We start from the raw sequence: 19,394 nt of genomic DNA on the forward strand, positions 1-19,394 counted from the left end.
TAAAGTATGAAGTCACAATTATCCATATAATCACGTATATTGCGATTTTTGTCTAAAGGGCAGCTCGTGCTCATAGTACGCGTAACGAAAGATTAAATACAATCCGGTAATCGCGTGGTATAGATGGCCAACCAATTAATTCGACAGCCGTTTGAAATTTAGTCTTCATAAGGTTTTATTGGAAGAAATATTCATGTGGTATGTTGAAAATGTATCTTCATAATTGCATTAATATCAGAAGGTGAGGAAGTGTTTGGCAAACAAGTGACAATCGGTTTCTCATACTCTAATTAATGACAAAAATAGTCTCCAGCTCCAGCCAAGTCGCGCCCTATTGTAAGAACAATCTCACTCACATCAAATAGATGAAAATAATGTATAACAAATTTGGAATATTTTATTCATTCAGGGTAGTATTTTTTGAAAATTAAAGGAAAATATAAAAACCACGAGTCACGTCTTAATTTAAAAATAATTTGGTTGGCCATTTCTTGCCTGGATTATGGAAGGTCGCATGAAATAATTGAGCAAAACACTCTTGACTTTTATCAGTTTACTTTATTTTTAGAAAAGAAAAAAGCACACCTAGATTACTTCTTGGCTTTCTTCTCTTTGGGGGCCTTGGTAACGTCGTCAGGGTTTTCAGCAGCATCTTTAACACGTTTTGCACGTATACCAACAAGACGAGCGTCGGCTCTAGCTTTACGCAGAGTAATATAGGCAGAGAATTTCTTCTCTTCGTCCGTAACTACGCGTGCCTTAGCCTTAGCAGGTGCTTGATGTCTGACTGGCATCACTTCGCCCTTTATTTGAGATGCAACCTTACGCTCCTCCTCCGTTGCTTCTCCCTTCTTGATCTGTGAACATTCATATCGATGTGTTACACATTATGGATAGAAACAGCAGGTATATTCAGCAAAAAAAAATAAGGATTGACATCAATGACATCTTGCATAGAACGGCAATAAGAATTATCTAATTTTCGAAACACAAAATTAGATGCATACCTTCTTCTCATTGATCGGGAAGAGAATCAACTTGGCTCTGTATTCTTTGAGCCGTTGTGCATTCGTCTGCAGAGACTCGACAGACTTGTTTCGTCTGCGATGGTCAACGGCGATACCAATAGTCCTCGCAAACTTCTTGTTAAGTCCAGCACTTTTCAACTCTTCTAAAGTAAATCCTTTGCCTGCTCTGACCTTAGCATGGTAACGGAAGGTTGGGCAATGGACAATTGGCCTCAGCAATGAAGCAGGTCTGTGAATTAAGGACAAAATATGACCATAGCACAGCAATGTTTTGCACATCATGTACAAGGGGGCAAAAGCCAAAAGACAGGAGTGTTCACCACTGTGGTATTGAAATATTATCTTGAAACGACAGGTAAGACTTATCCTCTGAATGAAATGTCTAATAATATTACCTGGGAGCTACTGCACGTGCTTTCTTGATGCGATTTTGTTTCCTGCGGTATTTGCGGGCAGGCTGGTTAAACCAGGTCTTCACAAATCGTTGCCAATCTTTATGGAAGTGCCCATTCGGGATCATATTATTGCGCTTACCCATCTTGGCACTACTGCACAACAAAACTTTTGTTAAAGAAGTTAAGGACAATAGACATGAAATCAGCAATGAAACAATATCATAAATTTATAATCGCGTGACCAGATTTGCTTAGAACGATCGGAAACGAGTGTATAATTCAAAGTTATTGTACACAGTGTATACAGCGGGATTATAGGTTAGGTTAGGATAGGTTATGTTTTTCGTCACGTCTGTCACTCAAGATCAGGTATAAGGAGTAACATAAGTAATAGAGTTATTTGTATATTAGATCAAGTCCGGGGTCTGAGCAACCATGCTATGATAGTAGCATTCAAGTCAATTAAGAAAGACTGAAATATTCAACTCGACAATCTTGGTCGTCGAATCGAATCTTGCGTATCACAAAGTTTAAAACTTTTTCTTATTATCAGGATAAATATGTAGAGCGTATCATACACGTGAATTCAGTCGAGAATTTTCACTGCACCGTAATATCTGAGAAACAGTGTGATCGCGAGGATATAGATTGATTTTACGTCAAGAAAATAGCCTTACCACCTTGTTTAAGGCAGCACACCGGAAAAGGAGCAAACTCGGAAAGACGGAAGTAACGATGTTCGAAAAGAATTCAAAGTCAAAATGAGATCTGTGTACGGTATAGAAATCAAAATATTTGATATATTATAGTTTTGTGCTCTAATAATTCCTGGTTATCAAGTTTATTAGTAGTGTAAATATTTCAGGAAACTTCACAGCGAATTGGCGGAAACTTGATTTTACACACTACTAGAACTTCACTTTTGTTTGAACCAATGGCAAGGTCGGAGTCGTGCTCAAAGCATGCTCAAAGCGGTGTTCGAAGTGTACAACAAAAACTTTGAGGTTAAAGTAATATATGCAATCCCCGTCGCTTCTACGTTTTGAATTTCTTCGAATCGAGCAAAGCGATACACACACGAAATGCATTACAAGGGCTTGTACTCGTCGAAAATGATTACCAGATTACTCGCCAACAAATTTATCCAGCATATTTCAACGAGACATATGTCAACTGGACTGAATCTATGGGTATACGGCTTTCTTTTACCAAACGAATCGGATGTGTTTCGAAAATGTTCAGTCGGTTCCACAGCAAAATTGATGCATAGGAAATATCTCGTACTTCATACATGTTTTCCGCGTATTCCTATTTATGTAAGGAAACCTAACGTCATCAACGATTTTCCAGGAGCATGACGTCAATCCCGAGATAAAACATAAAATTGAACAACATTGGAAGCATAAACTGAGAGACGATCTCTTCAATGCACATGACCACTCTAAAGAAAAATTCTATGTTCTATCAATGTTTCCTTATCCGTCAGGCCAGCTACACATGGGCCATGTCCGAGTATATTCCATCAGTGACACGATAGCTCGATTCTATAGAATGAAAGGCAAGCAACTTTTGTTTAAAAACTTACAAGTATGAAAGTAGAGAACATTCACCGCCTCCTCTTGTTTTAACATGCTAATTCTTCACATATTTGAAGTAACTTTGTAATTAAAGATAGGTTTTAGGTAAAAACGTGCTGCATCCAATGGGTTGGGATGCGTTTGGCTTGCCTGCTGAAAATGCAGCTATGGAACGTGGTTTGGATCCTGCTGCGTGGACCGAAGACAACATTAAGAAGATGAGAGTTCAAATGGACCGACTGGGATGTTCGTTTGATTGGGAATGTGAACTAGCAACGTCTAATCCAGATTACTATAGATGGACTCAGGAATTATTCATAAAATTGTTTGAAAACGGTTTAGTTTATCGTAAGGAGGCATTGGTAAATTGGGATCCTGTGGATCAAACTGTGCTTGCAGATGAACAAGTCGATGATAATGGCTGTTCTTGGAGATCAGGTGCCAAAGTTGAGAAGAAAATTCTCAACCAGTGGTTTATCAGGACAACTGCCTTTGCCAAGTGAGCCTATATTCCAGCACATTGCCTTTGTATGGTTAAAATTAAATTTCTCTTGTTAAACCTTTGTGTCTACACTAGGCCGTTGCTGGATGGTCTGAACGATCCTGAGTTGAAAGGATGGCGAGATGTGATAAATTTGCAAAAACACTGGATAGGGGAATGCAATGGCCTTTCCATAGACTGTCGTTTAGTTTCTGATGATCCGAGTTATCCTAAAACAATCACTCTTTGGACCGACAAGCTGGAATCGATCGAAGATGCGAAGTTTGTCGCTGTGTCATCAGGCAGTTTTCTGGATAAAATCGAGGGGTCCAAAGATCCAAATGATGTATTCAAGTTATTGAATACATGCATAGTCAATCCTTTCAACAATAAAACGCTACCGATTTATGTCACAGATGCTATAGAGTATGATTTGTTTACCGACAGCCACATTGGCATTCCGACCTCATCAGATACTGATGCAGAATTATGTAAGACTTTTGGGATAGACTTTGAGTTGAAACACAAGCTATCATCTAGTCAGATTGAGGAAAAGCGAGCAGAGATATTGAAGAAAGCAACAGATTTAAATATCGGTAGATATCCTGTGAGTTCAAAGTTGAGAGATTGGTTAATATCTCGTCAACGTTATTGGGGAACACCAATTCCAATTGTCCATTGTGAGCACTGCAAAGTTCAACCGGTTTCCAGGGATCGGCTTCCAGTGGTTTTGCCAAAGTTAAATATCACTACAAAATCAGGAAAATCCCCTCTGCTACAAGCTACCGAATGGCTGGAAACAAAGTGTCCAAAATGTGGTGGAAAGGCAACTAGAGAAACTGACACTATGGATACATTTATGGACAGCTCTTGGTATTTCATGAGATACATAGATTCTAAGAACAATACCGACATGTTTTCCAAGGAAACGGCTAAAGAAATGTTACCTGTTGATTTATACATCGGTGGAAAAGAACATGGTACATACATTATTTATTCTAAGGGAGTATGCGATTTACGTACCTTAAAATTGTTCATGACAAAAAAGAGTCGATATTTCATGCTCTTGTCTCAGTCGATTAATGAAATAAGAACAATAATCAAAATCAAAACTTTACCGAAGGACAGCGCGGAATACGTTGTAACTTCTAGAAGGCAGCTCTGTTCTCAATAGACATTTTAAAATATTGAAGACTGCAAAAGTATAAAGTTAACTTCCCTTTTCTTAATGATTGTTACATGAAAATTTTACAAGTTTTCTTATATTACTTAGTTTAAAAGATTGAATGGTATTGTTAAAAAGTTGATGTTTAAAATTTTACAGCTGTTCTGCATCTATATTACGCGAGGTTCATCAGTCACTTTCTACACTCCCAAGGCTTAGTACCGACACGAGAACCTTTTCAACAGCTGCTAGTCCAAGGAATGGTAAATGGTCAAACATATCGTGTACAAAGTACCGGAAAGTACCTAAAAGCAGATGAAGTTGAGAAGAAGGGGAAGAACAAATTTGTGCACAAAGAATCAGGAAGTCCTGTGGTTGCTGCCTGGGAAAAGATGTCCAAATCTAAATACAATGGCGTCGATCCTGCAGACATATTTAATGAACATGGAACAGATATGACCCGATTAATTATCTTAGCAGAGGTGGCTCCAACATCGCCTCGAAATTGGTCAACACTCAGTAAGTGAATATTAGATATTTCTGTTTCATAATCTGATCAATTCCTGAAATAGTTTCGGTCAAATTTAGTGACTTTCTACAATGTTGATAGCATTCCCGGGTATCATCAAGTGGCAGCATCGATTGTGGCTGACGATAAGAAACTTTATACAAGGACGGAAAGCGTTGACTCCTGAACAATTGGATACAATACCCAATGAAGATAAATTTGTAGAACAAGAGAACATTTTGTTCGACGCTAGAAATTATTATATAAAAGGGGTTACTAAAAACATAATGTGTACTCGTCAATTAAGTGTCGCCATATCAAAAATGCAAGGACTTACGAATAGGTAGGATACGAATTTTGGCACATACTAAGAAAAGGTTATTCAATATTTTTGAAAGTGAGAATTCTGCCTGGATAAAATAATAATTTATTTCTTGATTGCATCAGCATACGCAGATCTGCTCCAGATGTTATAGCGCAAGGCTGTGAATATGAGAGAACCTTAGCAGCACAAGTAATAATGCTCGCTCCATTTGCTCCGCACTTTGCTTCAGAGTTGTGGGCTGGGTTCTGTTCAGCGCCTCATCTCACAAGTAATAAAAATATTCGTGAGCAAGAAATACAATGGGATAAAGGAGTGTTGCAACAAAATTGGCCAGAAATTGACATGGAGTACGAATTGAATCTAAATGTTGTGGTAAGCTGTGATATGATACTCCATTTTAACGCAGGGATTCTTCTTCTGTTATTTGTATTTGTTTTTGAATAACTTTGGGGAACACAATTCAACAGTACTGGTTTGACTTGAGTGAAAATATAGTCCGTGATTAATTGCTATATTCTTTTGTAATTATTTTAAGTTTAAATATTAGGAATAAGGAATAATCAAATTAAATGCAAAAAAAATTCTTTAACCAAAATAGCTCTGCTTACTGATCCCCACTTTGAAATCATTATATTTAGAACAGAAAAAAAGGGAACAATGTCATTTCAGTATGCATATGTAGGTATAACGAATTGAAATAACTCCATGTCTACTCGCAGGTAAACAATGTAGAAGTTATGTCATTGGAAGTGCCTCGATATGTGTTGGAAAATATGACTTCCGACGACGCGGTGCGGTATACAATAGAAAGTCCAAAGTTCCAGGCATTCCTGAAGAATTGGAAAGTTGTCGGTGCTACATTTCACGCAGCGCAAGGCTTTGATGCATCCATTGAAATCAGTACCGAAAAACCAACAAAAGAATTAGAGATGCAAGAAACGCAAGTGTGAATGAGTTAGGTGTTGACCTTACAGGTAACGTACTTTCAGATATTTGCAGACAACTATTCAAGTAACGAACAAGAATTCTTGAGAATTCGTCTGAAGTTGTGTCAAACTTCTTAATTGAGCAGTCTTGAGTTGTAGTATTTCACAAAATGTAAAAGTTTTTTATATACTACCATTGAGTAATACTCAACAGCGCAACTAAAGTCTATTTGTAATCCAAATAGAACTCTGAACTCTGCCAGTATAAATATATCAGAGAGCAAACAAGATTTACTCTGCCATATTTTGTTAAATCGAAGTAGGAGGTAAATGAATTTAACAACGATACTGAAGCTTATGCAAAGGAGAAATAATTCGACGCAATGAATTACCCAATTTCAGGTTCTCCAAGATAACCATTGTGCGGGAAAGTTTCCAGAAATTTGATGTAGTCACTTGGTATGCCACTTTCCCGAGCTCCCTTCAAAATTGTGTCCCTTGAGGGGGAAAAACATTATATTCAAATGTCTTGCCAGGAACTATAAACTAGTTGATAAGCAGAATAATACCTGTAAGCAGCAGAAGGTCTTCTATCCTGTGGTAAAAGATCGCCGGTGAGGTGCTCCTGTGGGTTGTTGCATTGCTGGTAGACTTTGCACTTCAGAAACGAACCATTCGGTGTTTCAATATCCACAATTTTTGAAAAATACAATTTGTCCTCCACACCTTCCTGCTGATCCAAACTAGCTATGTCGGAATTATCTATTTCCCAGATAGCACCCCACACATACTCGTTTTCGGTAGGCACTATCGTTGCTGATGCTCCATGCCATCGTTTTGAATATGTTGCAAAGTCTAGTCTGAAATCCTAGATACGCAAAGGCATGTTGAGATATTTTTTTTGACTGTGTTTCTCTTTGTGTATATTAGTAACAACGCTAAAGTATCTACCACAACAACTGAATCTTGCCTCAGAGCAATTTTTGTAACTTTTATATTTAAATTTTGATGTCTATAACACCATTGCTTCAAAATTTAACTCAGTTGGTCGAATAATTTAATCTCTTTTATGCAATCAACTCTTTCGATTTGATTTTACAACTCTGAAATTACTGAAACGTGATAGCTATTATTCTGCATTTTGGATTGAATTTGCAAGCTTGTTATGAAATTTTTTCAGTTTCAAGAAGCGGTAATAAAAGCCTCATTTTGAAACATCAACCAGCAAAAAAATTCAAAGTGCATGTTGAGAATGCGAATTATATTTAAAGCTGATATATCTATCTTGCATTTTGTACCTAGCATATTTTATTTGGACCCATTAATCATCTTGCAGATAAAATTCACCCTCCTATTACTAGCCTCAGTCAAGACTGATTTTCATAGTTGAGCAGTTTAAAAGGGATGAATTTTATCTGCAAAATGATACAACCAAAGAAGCGTGCGTACCTTGAGCCGTCCGATGTCCCGTCGTACAGCAGTTGGATTATTAATGCGAATACGTTTTGCGAGCAAGTTGCTGCCGTAGGCAAAATACAGGAATTTGTTGCTGGCCATCTCAAAGCGAGGTTAGCTATCGCCAATTTGGTATCAAAATGTGCCGCTATAAAAATTTGATAGACGTAGACGCTACGTGAGGGGTGACAGTCATTGGGACAATTCCCCTCCGGAATTATCTGGTATCGTGTTTATTCAATTATCGTAGACTCTGCTCTGTGGTTCGTCGTCCGCTTTTCACGGTCCGTCATTATTTGGACTCGTAACAACTCAAACACGTGGACACTGACTGACCGCGCACAGGCGCACGTAACTGCAAGTAAGTCCGGTTGCAGAATATGCGGCGCAATTTGATAGGACGAAATCCGCCTGTTTATAGGCAAGTGATGCGACACGACTCAACAAAGTTGCACAAATTACCTAGGCACAGGCGGGCTTACCCTGTAATAATTTTTCTGCAGCGCGGACAGACTAAAGGATTCGGTAAAAATTTTAAAATACATGAATGCACCAAACCTTATTCACAATCAGTTTTTAGTCAAGCTATAAATATCGTATATTATGTTTACTTTTTAATCTAAACCCTCGAATGGTACCGACCACTACAGTTTTGTGATTCGGAATTATCTTTTATTCTGTTTGGTAAAGTAATATCTATATTACTTGGACGTGGTAGCATTGATACTTACACATTGAAATATTTTTCTTATCCAATTGAAGCAGCGATTTGTATCATATTAGCATAGGTATAGAAATAATGGCGTGAATGAGAATTTTTGAGCATGATTATATTTGGTAAAACTCGCTCCGCTTGTTACATTGTGTACACATATTGTTAGATTATCAAAATGATATTAACTACGTAGTTACTGAAAGAGTATAATGTCTTACCTACTTTTAAACGTTGTAGATAGTTTTCAAAGTTAGTAAATCGTGTACTGTATAATTGCTTCAATTATTAAGTAGTGCAAATGATGTTACGAATATGTGTTGTCGATGATCGTAGGAGAATATGTACAGAAAAATGAGTATAAAACGAAGGGGGTCATTTTGTTCCGATAATTGATTCAACGCTGAAAGATATCACCGGTTTCTTTTCAAAAATCGGTGGTGCTGAGACGACGTATGACGTTCCATGTTTACCGGACGGGTTTAAATTTTCCCGCGGACTAGTGGCTGCAAATATAAAGCCACTGAGTCTTGTTTTGGATGTTTGAGCCTCATTCGAAGACGTGTACCAAGGGGCAGCGGTTTGGTACGCCGGGTACAATGATTGGAAGTCTAAACTCTCGTCAGCAAACGTCCGTCTTTTCCGTTGTCGATCACTCGGCGATAAGGCACCCAATATCCGGGGTGCTGGCATTACTATAACAGAAAATCGCAATTTCGGTCAGAGGAATTTTTGGCATCGCTTTGGTTCTTCGAAGAATTTGAGCGAGATATTGGTTACAGTAATCGCTAACTTAAGGGAATCGTGAACGATTACCGCAGATCGATTGAATCCGAAAATGAATAGCGATGACGTTGACTGGACCAAAAATCTCTAAAGTTTAATAAATTCCGGACATCGGTATATAGGTATATACATACATATATATATAGCTCACACCGCCGTTGAGCTCGCACAACAGCTGTGGACAAGAGTATCACCTTTTATGATTTCCTTTCGTTGCTTTGAAACTCTAGGAATGTCAGATGTACAAAAATAACAGGATTCCGTTCCTTGGAAAAGTGATGGAAGTGATACTGTATCATTTACAAGAATAAGAATGGTAAAGACTCTGTGAAGAAGGAGGGGAGGGGGGGATCGTCCAAAGTAAACGATCGTAAAGTTATTTGGGGCTCGTTGTGTATCTACTCGGCTTAAGATGTTTGCAGAGTGATGTAAACAAAGTTTTATTGTCTCGAGGGTCGGCAAGTTGAGTGTACATTTGCACCCTGAATTCACGTATACCTCTCGTACATGTTGCACGTACACAATTTGAATTTATAAAATTCGCGTTCCCTTGAGTAAACTCGTAAATAACGAAGCAAACGTATACGTCAACTCTTATTGTTAGTTGGGTAAACAAACGCGTATGGTGGTCGAGTTACCGTACCTGCGGACTGAAGTCCTCCGCTCCCAGGCAAAGTGTTCAAGCTCAAATTTTGAGTGACGCTGATCTGCGTTTGGGTGAAGTGCAGATGATGCTGCAGATTGCGCAGTCTTCGCTGATAAGCTGCAGCGGCACGCTGCTGATCACCAATATTATGGATTTGTCCCTCGTTTGCCAATTTCCCGGGTACGGGGAGCCGTCCATGGTCGTTGTTGTAGCCGTTTCCGTGTGCCTGTTGCTGCCGACGGAGGGCAACTTGGGCTGCCATAACCCGTTGTCGTTCGACTACCAAAAGGCAGCAGGGACAACGACAGTCCTTCCATGCGCAGGATCTTTTATGACCTTTCAAACCGGAAATCACCCCGTGATTTCTGCACCGCGCACATTTTGGACTACGGAGACGATGCTCGATCGAAGATGATGCCGACTGTCTCGTTGATGGATCGGTCGATTGATCCGTCTTCATAGTTCCTCCGAGTCTTCTTTAGGTAACGTAGGTACCTCTTTGCACTGGTACCTGAAACCTATTTCACTTTCTTCTGAACACAAGTTGCTTCCAAGTTTTTCAATTCACCGAGCTTCGACCTGCAGACTCAACTCGAATACAATCATTCGTCAAACTGTGCCAAGATCTCACTCATACGGAAGAAATTCAAGCTTTTCTTAATCAACTTTTCAGCGATACTGTATTATGTCGAGCTTCACACTGTAACACCGATTCGGTTCGTTGGGGGATGCGTCGACTCGAGAACTAGAACCTTACTACTGGCTGACTCAACTGGTCCAAGTTTGTCGGAATTGCTCGTATAGATGAGACGTTGCAATGTATACCACTCAATCGGAGGCTGAGAAGACTGCGTATTTTTTTAATTTTTTTTTTTAAAGGAGAAGGAGGTGTGGTGTTGCCGTTGCCCCCGCCTCCATCTACGAAATTAAAAACTATTCTTAGCCATCGGTACCTCTGGTTGGCTGCGATCTCAGAGAAGCTCCGCCACTTCCGGATGCTTCCCTGGGGCATCGGGCCAATCGACCCTCCAGGATTACACTTCGTGGTAATGGGGTATATCACAATTATCAAGCGGTCCTGGCGAGTTGGAATGTCGAGTTATACCTACGCCTACATTATACACACATATTTCCACGTCTTTTCGTCTCCTGCGAGATTCCTTGAATTCTCCACAATTTCATAAATTGCAAGTCGCTCGTGTAGCTATCAGCTATTACACAAATATCTGTGCAGCCAAATTGTAAATTAACATTATTTTTCGGTAATTTAAGCTCAACATAGGTCATTATGAGAAGTCGAGAAACAGGAAAAGGCTCGTTTTATCCAGAAGTAAACGTAAGTGACACTATAAGTCATGAGCTTGCGGGTTTGCCTTAACACTAGAACTACCAGCCAGTCAAAATGACTGGTTATGCAATTTCATTTTAAAATTTCTATTTCACGTTACATTTTACCTCGGTAGTTCTAGAGTTAAGGAAATAGAAACAGCGGTTATTACAATTTTTGTAGGTATCTGGTGAACTAATTAATCTTCCAAACAACGAAAAAAAATTTCATTTGCCATCAACCTCAATACAGGAAAACTTGTATTTTCTAGAGTCCCACTGAGTTCTCGTCCCTGTCTTTCATTGTATTCTAAAAAAATCATAGGTCTTTCGGTCCTTCCTCTTAATGTTTTACATCCCCAACAGTAAACCAGCATTATACCTATGGTAATAAAATTATAATAGTCTGATGCTATTATACAGATCTTCGGCAGAATAAGCCAAGTTGTGAATTCCGCTTACTTTCCTGGTACCGCAATACCACAACGCGATATGACTGCCGCGGAATAAGAATTAAGAGAAAATAACAGCCAGTCATTGTGGACTTGGAGAAGAATCTAGGACTATAATAAGCATTTCTGTACCCTTTCACGCAGAGAGAGCTGGTTCGATTGTTAGTTCAGTGATCTTCTCCACTCCGTTTTGAGCGGACTTGAAACCACTATACACATCTTATTTTCCAACGGCATGGCGTAAGACAATTGTGCATTACATACAACGTCTAACACAACGAAGCGTTCTGTCGTCGTTGAGAAAACTTTGGGCTCCGCGCGTGTCCTACGCACATTGTGTCCCTCTTCGTTTAGCTGCGAAGACGCTGCCGAAGACCTTGTTGGAAATTTGGTATAAGGTGCTGCGGTGGTCGTTCTCGGTGTAGTGTCTTCGAATCGCGGCTTGCGCATGGCACTCGAAAGTCAAAACGTCCCGCACCAGCTGCGACCACATGGCATTCTTTCTGTGATCTGACTTTAAGAGCTCGTTAACAAGATCCTCTTATGCCTACGTGTTGCCAACACACAGTTAATATTAGTTTTCAGCTTGTTTTTCCAACGTATGACTGTTAGATGGACTTCCTTCCTCGCTGAACCTCCTCGCTCTCTCACACCTATATATCTATATGCCCACATACTCTATGGAATTTTAAATGCCACCCAGCTAATGTTGTCCCCTGATTGTTATTACTGCCCTAATGTTTCTCTGACTGATCCCATGCGGCCGGTCGCCACCATGGAATATTATACCTATACACAGTGTACTCGGTATTATACCCACAACTATGTCTCACAACTGATACCAATGGCAATGAAATATCACGTTTACACGTTTCAGTGTATTGGAAAATGTCCTCATGACGTCAGAGCCTAGTATCGGCGCCATTTTATTACCATAAAACCCAAGTTTTTAATTTTATTTGAGACAAATCGTAATTCTCGGTGTTTCAAATTACTCATGTTTCATAAATTAATTAAACATAATCAACAATATACCTCTTCTACCACCCACACGCGATGAAACACGGCCAACGGTCAGCTGTCAACCTCGTTGCATTAGTTTGATATCTTTTCACCAGATGAATTCCAAAGTGACAATCCCAATAACTGTAATAGGTATAAGTCATAATATGCCGGTTTTGCCGTCGATTTTCTAAGTATAACTAATATCTGCAGATGTTATTATAGTTTATGCGATTGGTGATTCACTTCTTTCATTTAAAAGACATTTGCAGGTTATTCAAGGACATTGAAAGTATAATGCACAAGAAAAATTTAAGGATAGTTTCCAGGACTTTTGAAGGATAAGTAAAATTCAAGGATATTTCCAGGATCATTGAACACCATGATAAACAAGACATGAGCTGTCATCTGGAGCGAAATTGGAGATACCTTGGTAAATGAAAATTTATGGGACTTTTTCCGGGCATTTAGCGATTCTATCATCCGACACATTGTCACATATGTCACGGGATCTCTTTTCTTTTCTCCTTTTTTTCTCTCGTCTTTTTCTTACTTCTTTTCTCCCCCTTGGTCTGTGAGTTGTGACCTGTTTCTCAAGTCACCGCGGGGACTGTCAGTATATAGGCCCTAGAACTTCAGGCTAGGGGGTGTTTAAATATATCGATGGGAGGCACGCGTGAAATGCGACGGAGAATTTCTTCTAATGAGCGTGAATGACGCACTGTCGGTTTGACAGTTTTCACTCGATTCTCTTTTTCACGCCGCTTTTCTCCCTTGGCTTGCACGCTGCAGTCGACACTCCGAGAACTTGTTGCGGCAAATATGTTGACAGCCCATTCACCATCCCTACAACGATGCGTCAAAAGCCCCGTGACTAAAGGGAAGCTGCGCGCTTACGTCTTTTTTAATCTCTTTATTTCTTTCATTCACTCACTTTTGCCCGACGCTCATTCCTCGCCGCTTAACTTTCGTCGTTCGATTGGTGCCACCACATCCTAATGAATATCAATGTTTCACATATTAAGAGCATGTTTGTACATAAGCATGTTCGAACTGGCGGTAAAAAACCGCCTTAAGCGTGTCCGGCAACTACGTAACATTTGAAAATCTGCGTCCCCGCGTATTTGTAATTTGTTTCCGGTACGTCAAAATTCTCAACATCCGAAACACTGCGTCCCAATATTTCTGCGGAAAATTTTTTTTTATCCAATTGAAATTTCAGTTCAACAAAAAAACCGAAGGAAGCATTCGTACACAGTGAATGTACAACTTGACACTCTGCAGGAAAGGCGGAACCGTGACTCCGAACGATGGCAGTCTGCACCGCAAATGACATAAATTCACCCTTATAGTTACGAAACAACCCCACCAAACGTACAAGTAACCATTTTTTTTTGTTATAAAATTTGTTTCCTGATTTTCGATGGACCTGTACTGTACATTAGGGTGGTTCATTTTGTAATTTTTTTTTTTAAGGTGCCACTCGAAAAACTTGTGGCCACTACTGAACCTTTATATATTTTTCCCTACCTCCTCCAGGTTTTACAACAGTTTTTTCTCAGTATTGTTCACAAATTTTCTCGAGTGGCGCCTTAAAAAAAAACAAATCTAAAATGAACCACCCTACTGTACATATGATGTGCATTTTTACCTGCAGCGGATCAAATCAGTCTTTGAAATAAGTTTCAACTTCACATGAAGCATACATATAACGTTCTTCAAGATGCCTCATTGCACGGCTGATTATCCATGGTACCTCACCAAGTTTGCCCTCGGGTTTGCCAGCATCTTTTTCTTCTACGTGGGATTTTTGAAAGAAAAGTAAGTACCCCGGACTTCTTTTCAAATATCTTCCCGATAGCATTTCTTGTCATTGGATTTTGCAATTAGGATTCTGATTCAACCCTATCGATATTTCCACCGAAGAATCCGTCAAATTCCAATTGCTACGTTCAAAAAAGAAAAAAAAAATATTAAAATTAAAATTCAATGTCTACATGTGTTCTAGTTTTGACAATTATAATTGAAGCTCATTCATGATCGACAGACAATTTCTTTGCGTTTGCGGTCCGAGACGACGACAGTGGGAGAAAAACGGTGAAAAGTGAGTGAATTCGTGCAGGTTTTTATATATTCAAACACAATAATACTCAGTAAAATTCGCTGCTTTACAGACGTGCCGATCGGTGTATCTGCAGAAAAGGGTAAGTTGACGAATTTCTGTTTCATATGATAACGAAGCCTTCCACATCAGTAGTCTACATTCGCTTTTCGAGTGGTCAATTTTTTTTACCAATCGGTTGGTCCGAAGTTCTTGTTTACATATTAGGTATATCTTCTTCGGTAATTGTGAGTTTTTCGTGAAACGATCTGTACAGGAAAAGTATAACGAGACACAGTTTCGTAGCCATATTAAGATCAGTCAAGTAATAAAGTGACACGCCTCGACTTAGAAGGCATACTTCGTGCACAACGAACACCAACTGTTTGAAGTTTTACGATTACATCCGTTTCTTTCGGTTTTGACCCTTTGTTTCTTGGATTTTCTGTTTTATTGTTCTGCAGGTTCGGCAATCCGGTGCGGTACGGATGCGGATGCCGGAGAAAGATCGCGTATGTTTTTCATCTCAAGTTAACGTATAATTCAACCTACATCCAAGCTTTCTACCCTGTATGTCAAGATCATTGATTCAAATTTGAATTTCAGGCCTGAAGACTTCGACGAGAACGGGGCCGAGAATCGAAAATCATCAATCGTTGTTGACGCCGCTGAGTGTTGCTGTTCAAGAAAACGACGATGAAATCGGTATATAATATCTTACCTGTTGAAAATTGAAAAGCTGATAAGCAGTATATATTGCACTCTTTTTGTAGATAGATTTCATCAATTCTGTAATAGGCAATGTTTTATTTCTAAACCTTTTATGTACACGACTAATTGTTGTTTGTATATACTATATACTTATTTCTTTTTTTTTTTTTTGCAGCCAAATCTCCATCGTGGCACTGGAAATGCAATACAGGATCTTTAATGACGCGGCACAGCAACTACGAGGTAATTTATGGTATAACGATTTGAAATGCATAATGAAAGTACCGAAACTTCAACTTTATATACCGATGTTCTTCCATGTTAGGTGAAACAGGATCAAACGTCGCAAATTGCAGCTCTAAGTGACACATGCAGAAGGCCTGAGCGTTTTTCTGTTAAGTGCATTAGACGGCTCTCAAAAAAGACTGCGGTGAATTATTTACGGAATAAAGATTGGCTTCGTGAGGCTGCTACTACAATGCCAGATGTGATTGAGGAGGAAGAGAATCAAACCGAAGAAACAGTCGAGGATGAAATAGAACATATCAAATGGCTGTCGAACGGGGTGGTCAACCCTGTCTGTAAGAAATGCGGACGCTGGAACGATGCTTGCATGCCTAAGCAAGAAACACAAACAATTTATAACGATCATTCGCAAGCTTTTCCCAGCAATTCGATGCTACTCGGGGTCGTCAACGATCACACAAAAAATGGTCGATTCTCCTTCTGCCAAAAGCCCGTTTTTCACTCACAACTTTTAGATCAGCAGGCTTTGAACGACATGCGAAAATTTCACGTTCCCACAGCGCGTTACGCAAGGCACAAGAAAAATACCTTAAAGAGAAAGAAAATCTGCTCGTCACGATCCCGCATGCTGCCGGGTCTCCTGCGTCAGTATAATAATTACGAAGTTTCGTTAGACGCCTTATATCGGCCGCCTAAAACAAGACGGACAAGTCAAAGTTCGATTATGCAGACAGTGGCTACTGGAATTTACGAAATTTCACGAATTCTGAAGGACGGACTGGTCAGACTTGTTGCACGGAACGAGGAGACTGATTATCCTGTCTCGAAACATGTGAGCCACTCCTATTGCCAGGTCCCGGAAGACTTGCAGAACGAAAAAACAGAATCGGGGATGCGTTGGGATTCGAATGAGGATAAAATTTTCACCGATCACATCTGGCAACGTAACAACGACGATGATTTGCTCACTGGCGATGGTTGTAGCGCTGAGAAACAGAAAGAAACCAATCCTGCATCGAGCAGCGCTTCCAGTTTGCCGAGTTCCACTTCGTTCCAAAATGCATTTACACTCACGGAAGACGATGATTGCGTGGAAAAGCAGGCGAATAACAAGCGCAGGGATAATTCTGAAACTAAGATCGTCAGGTTGAATCAGTTGGATCAAAAAAGCTACTGTATACTTCCAACCGTAAACGTGGACGTGGAAAAAATGGGTTTGGAATCTGAAAACAAACTAGCATCCTCTACAGACGAAGCAGACTACGATTCGACAAATCGTCCAACAACGATTCCAGATGAGCTTTGGGACGGCTCTGACGAGTCGGAGAACCTTTCAACCCCGGGTGAAATCGAGGATTCGAATTCGTGGGAATCCGGGAACCGCACAGATTCCGAATTTTACTCTGACGAGAACGAGCCTCGCTCGATGGGACGGAATCGTTTCGGGAAAGCAGCACTTTCCGACGGTTTGCGGAATCAGAAGTGCGTAGACCCGAGGGGAAAATTTGAAATTTTAGGAGCTAGCGCAAAGCGAGATGATCGTCGTCGATCGAGTTGCAGCGGGAAAGTTACGAATCAAAAGTACTGTGGCAAAAAATACACCAGGGCGGAGTACAAAAGCGAACGAGCTTACGGAACGCTTGATAAAACACGCCTAGAGTATTTCAAGGAAGTTGAATCAGAAGAGATGACGCTAGAACCGGAGTCGGGACCACCCTGTTCGAAGATACCGAGATTGGTTCGACGCGGAGACGTCGAGGAGAGGCGAACCAAAGTTAGTTCACGATTCGATTTCTATAAACAAAAAATGTATTGTTTCCGGTGATTGATTATACAGCGGTCTCGTTTCGAAGGCGCGTCTTCCGCACTCATCGTCAGAGTATATTCACACCACCGTTTATCTAATACGATATTATGTAAGAATAATCAAACACGGTCCATGTATCCCAACCGAAATCGCTGTTGCGTTCGATTTTCAAAATTATAGTTACATTTCGAACGATATGAGTACAAGATGAACATAGTTCGATTAACTGAAAACTCTTTAAATTTACAACAAATCGTTGTATCAGTCTTTCTCTCAATTTTTAGGTTTCTAACAGCCAAGCGGGTAATGTCCAGCCATGTCGGGATTGCGGACTTGAACGCTCCGGCGTCGAGCTGAGTTTCGTAACTAGGATCAAATCGGGTTCATCGCGGAGGGAATCGCCGTCGCAGATCACTGGCATTAAGAAAAACAAGCATACACCAGTGCGTAGCGATAATTACCCATATCACTCGAGTACCGCGGCTTCCAACCGACGAGCAACTATTTTTACGTGTAAATATTAACTTTCAACAATATAATTTGTAACTACGCATATTGAAGTGAAAACTCAGATTCGAAATCGAACGAATCGAAGGCATATAACGAACGCTTTAAAAAACACAGTTACCTCACCAAAAATAAATGAAAATATTTATCGTAAGCAAAATCGTCGAAATAATTACTAATGAAACTGTAAATCAAAATTCTGAAAAAAAAAAAACAGAAAACGTGCTGTGATTGTTAGTAAAAATCATTTTAACATCAAAGATCGAATATTTTTTTCAAAAAGTACAACTAACGATTAGATCAATAGATGAAATTCTAAAGTATGCAAAAGGAGAAAGTTACCTCAGTAACTTTAAAATAAAGACACACTAATCGTGAAACATTGAGCTCAAACTGGGGTAAGATTACACGTATAATTTCTAAATTGGCTAACGGATGGTGAAAATTTAGGAATGCGAATATAATCTACGTTCATCTTCATCCTTGATAAACAAAGAAGGAAATAGAGGGGATAGCAGCAGTCCATTAGCGAAAGTTTACGTATTATTTTGGAATTCGATCAATCCAACTAGTGTTTTTTTTATTATGTAGTAATCCGTTACAATTCGTACAGTTACCTTGGCACAAAATTAGATTTCGATGAGTGTCAACGGTTCTGGTTGTGGGGGGCGGGTTGGAAGAGAAGTTAAAAATCTGCGGAGACTCAATTAATACGCGTCTGGTTGGAGGTGAGGTTGACGCGTCTATAAGTAGACCGTGAGTCGCGAGGCTAGGCCATGTCTAAACCGCACCAAATCCATCACTCATATTCGTACATTAATATTATTATGTCTAAAATCTCGACCAGGAGTCGCGACTCAAGCCAAGAGAACGAATAATGCTCCTCCTTTTTACTAACGAGACGGCGACAGTTATAACAATAATAACGACATCCCCGCAAAGTAACTAACCGGCCTGGGTTTACATTTGTACACACGTATACATTGATCTCGAATGGTACGCGAATGCCCGATCTATAGAGTAGCTTTTCCGTTTCATTAATTCCGCGAGACACACTTCATTTTTGCGTACTTCATTACTGATACAACGAAATAGAAAATCAAAATTAATTCTTCGGAACATTTGAATTGAACATTTTTATCAAACAATTCTTTATCATTAGAGACTTTGGGTGGTATGGGATTTTGAATTTGTAAATAAATTAATCGAAACACTCGACGTAGATGCCGTGGTTAACT

General features: G+C 39.7%; 4 protein-coding genes across 10 annotated transcripts; 1 reads left to right on the forward strand and 3 right to left on the reverse strand.

Annotated features, from left to right (window-relative positions):
• Nucleotides 1–538: 538 nt before the first annotated feature.
• On the reverse strand, nucleotides 539–2,239 carry LOC124309405 (60S ribosomal protein L13). 5 transcript variants are annotated; one of them, XM_046773066.1, is made up of 4 exons: nucleotides 2,104–2,239; nucleotides 1,424–1,576; nucleotides 1,008–1,257; nucleotides 539–857 (listed from the first exon to the last, which is right to left on the reverse strand). In XM_046773066.1, the coding sequence occupies exons 2-4, from the start codon at nucleotides 1,564–1,566 to the stop codon at nucleotides 591–593; spliced, it is 660 nt and encodes a 219-aa protein (XP_046629022.1). In that variant the 5' UTR covers nucleotides 1,567–1,576; nucleotides 2,104–2,239; the 3' UTR covers nucleotides 539–590. The 5 variants fall into 5 exon arrangements, with proteins under 5 accessions (XP_046629022.1, XP_046629015.1, XP_046629038.1 ...); XM_046773059.1 differs by having other exon boundaries at nucleotides 2,101–2,228; XM_046773082.1 differs by having other exon boundaries at nucleotides 1,424–1,573; nucleotides 2,104–2,186.
• Nucleotides 2,240–2,362: 123 nt separating this feature from the next.
• Nucleotides 2,363–7,098, forward strand: LOC124309370 (probable leucine--tRNA ligase, mitochondrial). Of its 3 annotated transcripts, XM_046772982.1 has the most exons (9): nucleotides 2,363–2,613; nucleotides 2,774–2,981; nucleotides 3,106–3,499; nucleotides 3,578–4,461; nucleotides 4,806–5,165; nucleotides 5,257–5,497; nucleotides 5,602–5,851; nucleotides 6,199–6,453; nucleotides 6,808–7,098. In XM_046772982.1, the coding sequence occupies exons 1-8, from the start codon at nucleotides 2,506–2,508 to the stop codon at nucleotides 6,427–6,429; spliced, it is 2,676 nt and encodes an 891-aa protein (XP_046628938.1). In that variant the 5' UTR covers nucleotides 2,363–2,505; the 3' UTR covers nucleotides 6,430–6,453; nucleotides 6,808–7,098. The 3 variants fall into 3 exon arrangements, with proteins under 3 accessions (XP_046628938.1, XP_046628955.1, XP_046628947.1); XM_046772999.1 differs by lacking the exon at nucleotides 2,363–2,613 and having other exon boundaries at nucleotides 2,863–2,981; nucleotides 3,099–3,499; XM_046772991.1 differs by lacking the exon at nucleotides 2,363–2,613 and having other exon boundaries at nucleotides 2,882–2,981; nucleotides 3,095–3,499.
• Nucleotides 6,061–8,195, reverse strand: LOC124309443 (gamma-glutamylcyclotransferase-like). Its single transcript, XM_046773109.1, has 4 exons — nucleotides 7,855–8,195; nucleotides 6,975–7,273; nucleotides 6,798–6,902; nucleotides 6,061–6,356 (listed from the first exon to the last, which is right to left on the reverse strand). The coding sequence occupies exons 1-4, from the start codon at nucleotides 7,960–7,962 to the stop codon at nucleotides 6,335–6,337; spliced, it is 534 nt and encodes a 177-aa protein (XP_046629065.1). The 5' UTR covers nucleotides 7,963–8,195; the 3' UTR covers nucleotides 6,061–6,334.
• A 480-nt stretch (nucleotides 8,196–8,675) lies between these two features.
• Nucleotides 8,676–10,839, reverse strand: LOC124309388 (doublesex- and mab-3-related transcription factor 2-like). The gene is made up of 2 exons (XM_046773024.1): nucleotides 10,002–10,839; nucleotides 8,676–9,267 (listed from the first exon to the last, which is right to left on the reverse strand). Exons 1-2 carry the CDS (start codon nucleotides 10,462–10,464, stop codon nucleotides 8,948–8,950), a joined length of 783 nt encoding a protein of 260 aa, XP_046628980.1. The 5' UTR covers nucleotides 10,465–10,839; the 3' UTR covers nucleotides 8,676–8,947.
• Nucleotides 10,840–19,394: the final 8,555 nt, after the last annotated feature.

Source organism: Neodiprion virginianus, chromosome 1 (genome assembly GCF_021901495.1).
Source record: "Neodiprion virginianus isolate iyNeoVirg1 chromosome 1, iyNeoVirg1.1, whole genome shotgun sequence".
NCBI lineage: Eukaryota > Metazoa > Arthropoda > Insecta > Hymenoptera > Diprionidae > Neodiprion > Neodiprion virginianus.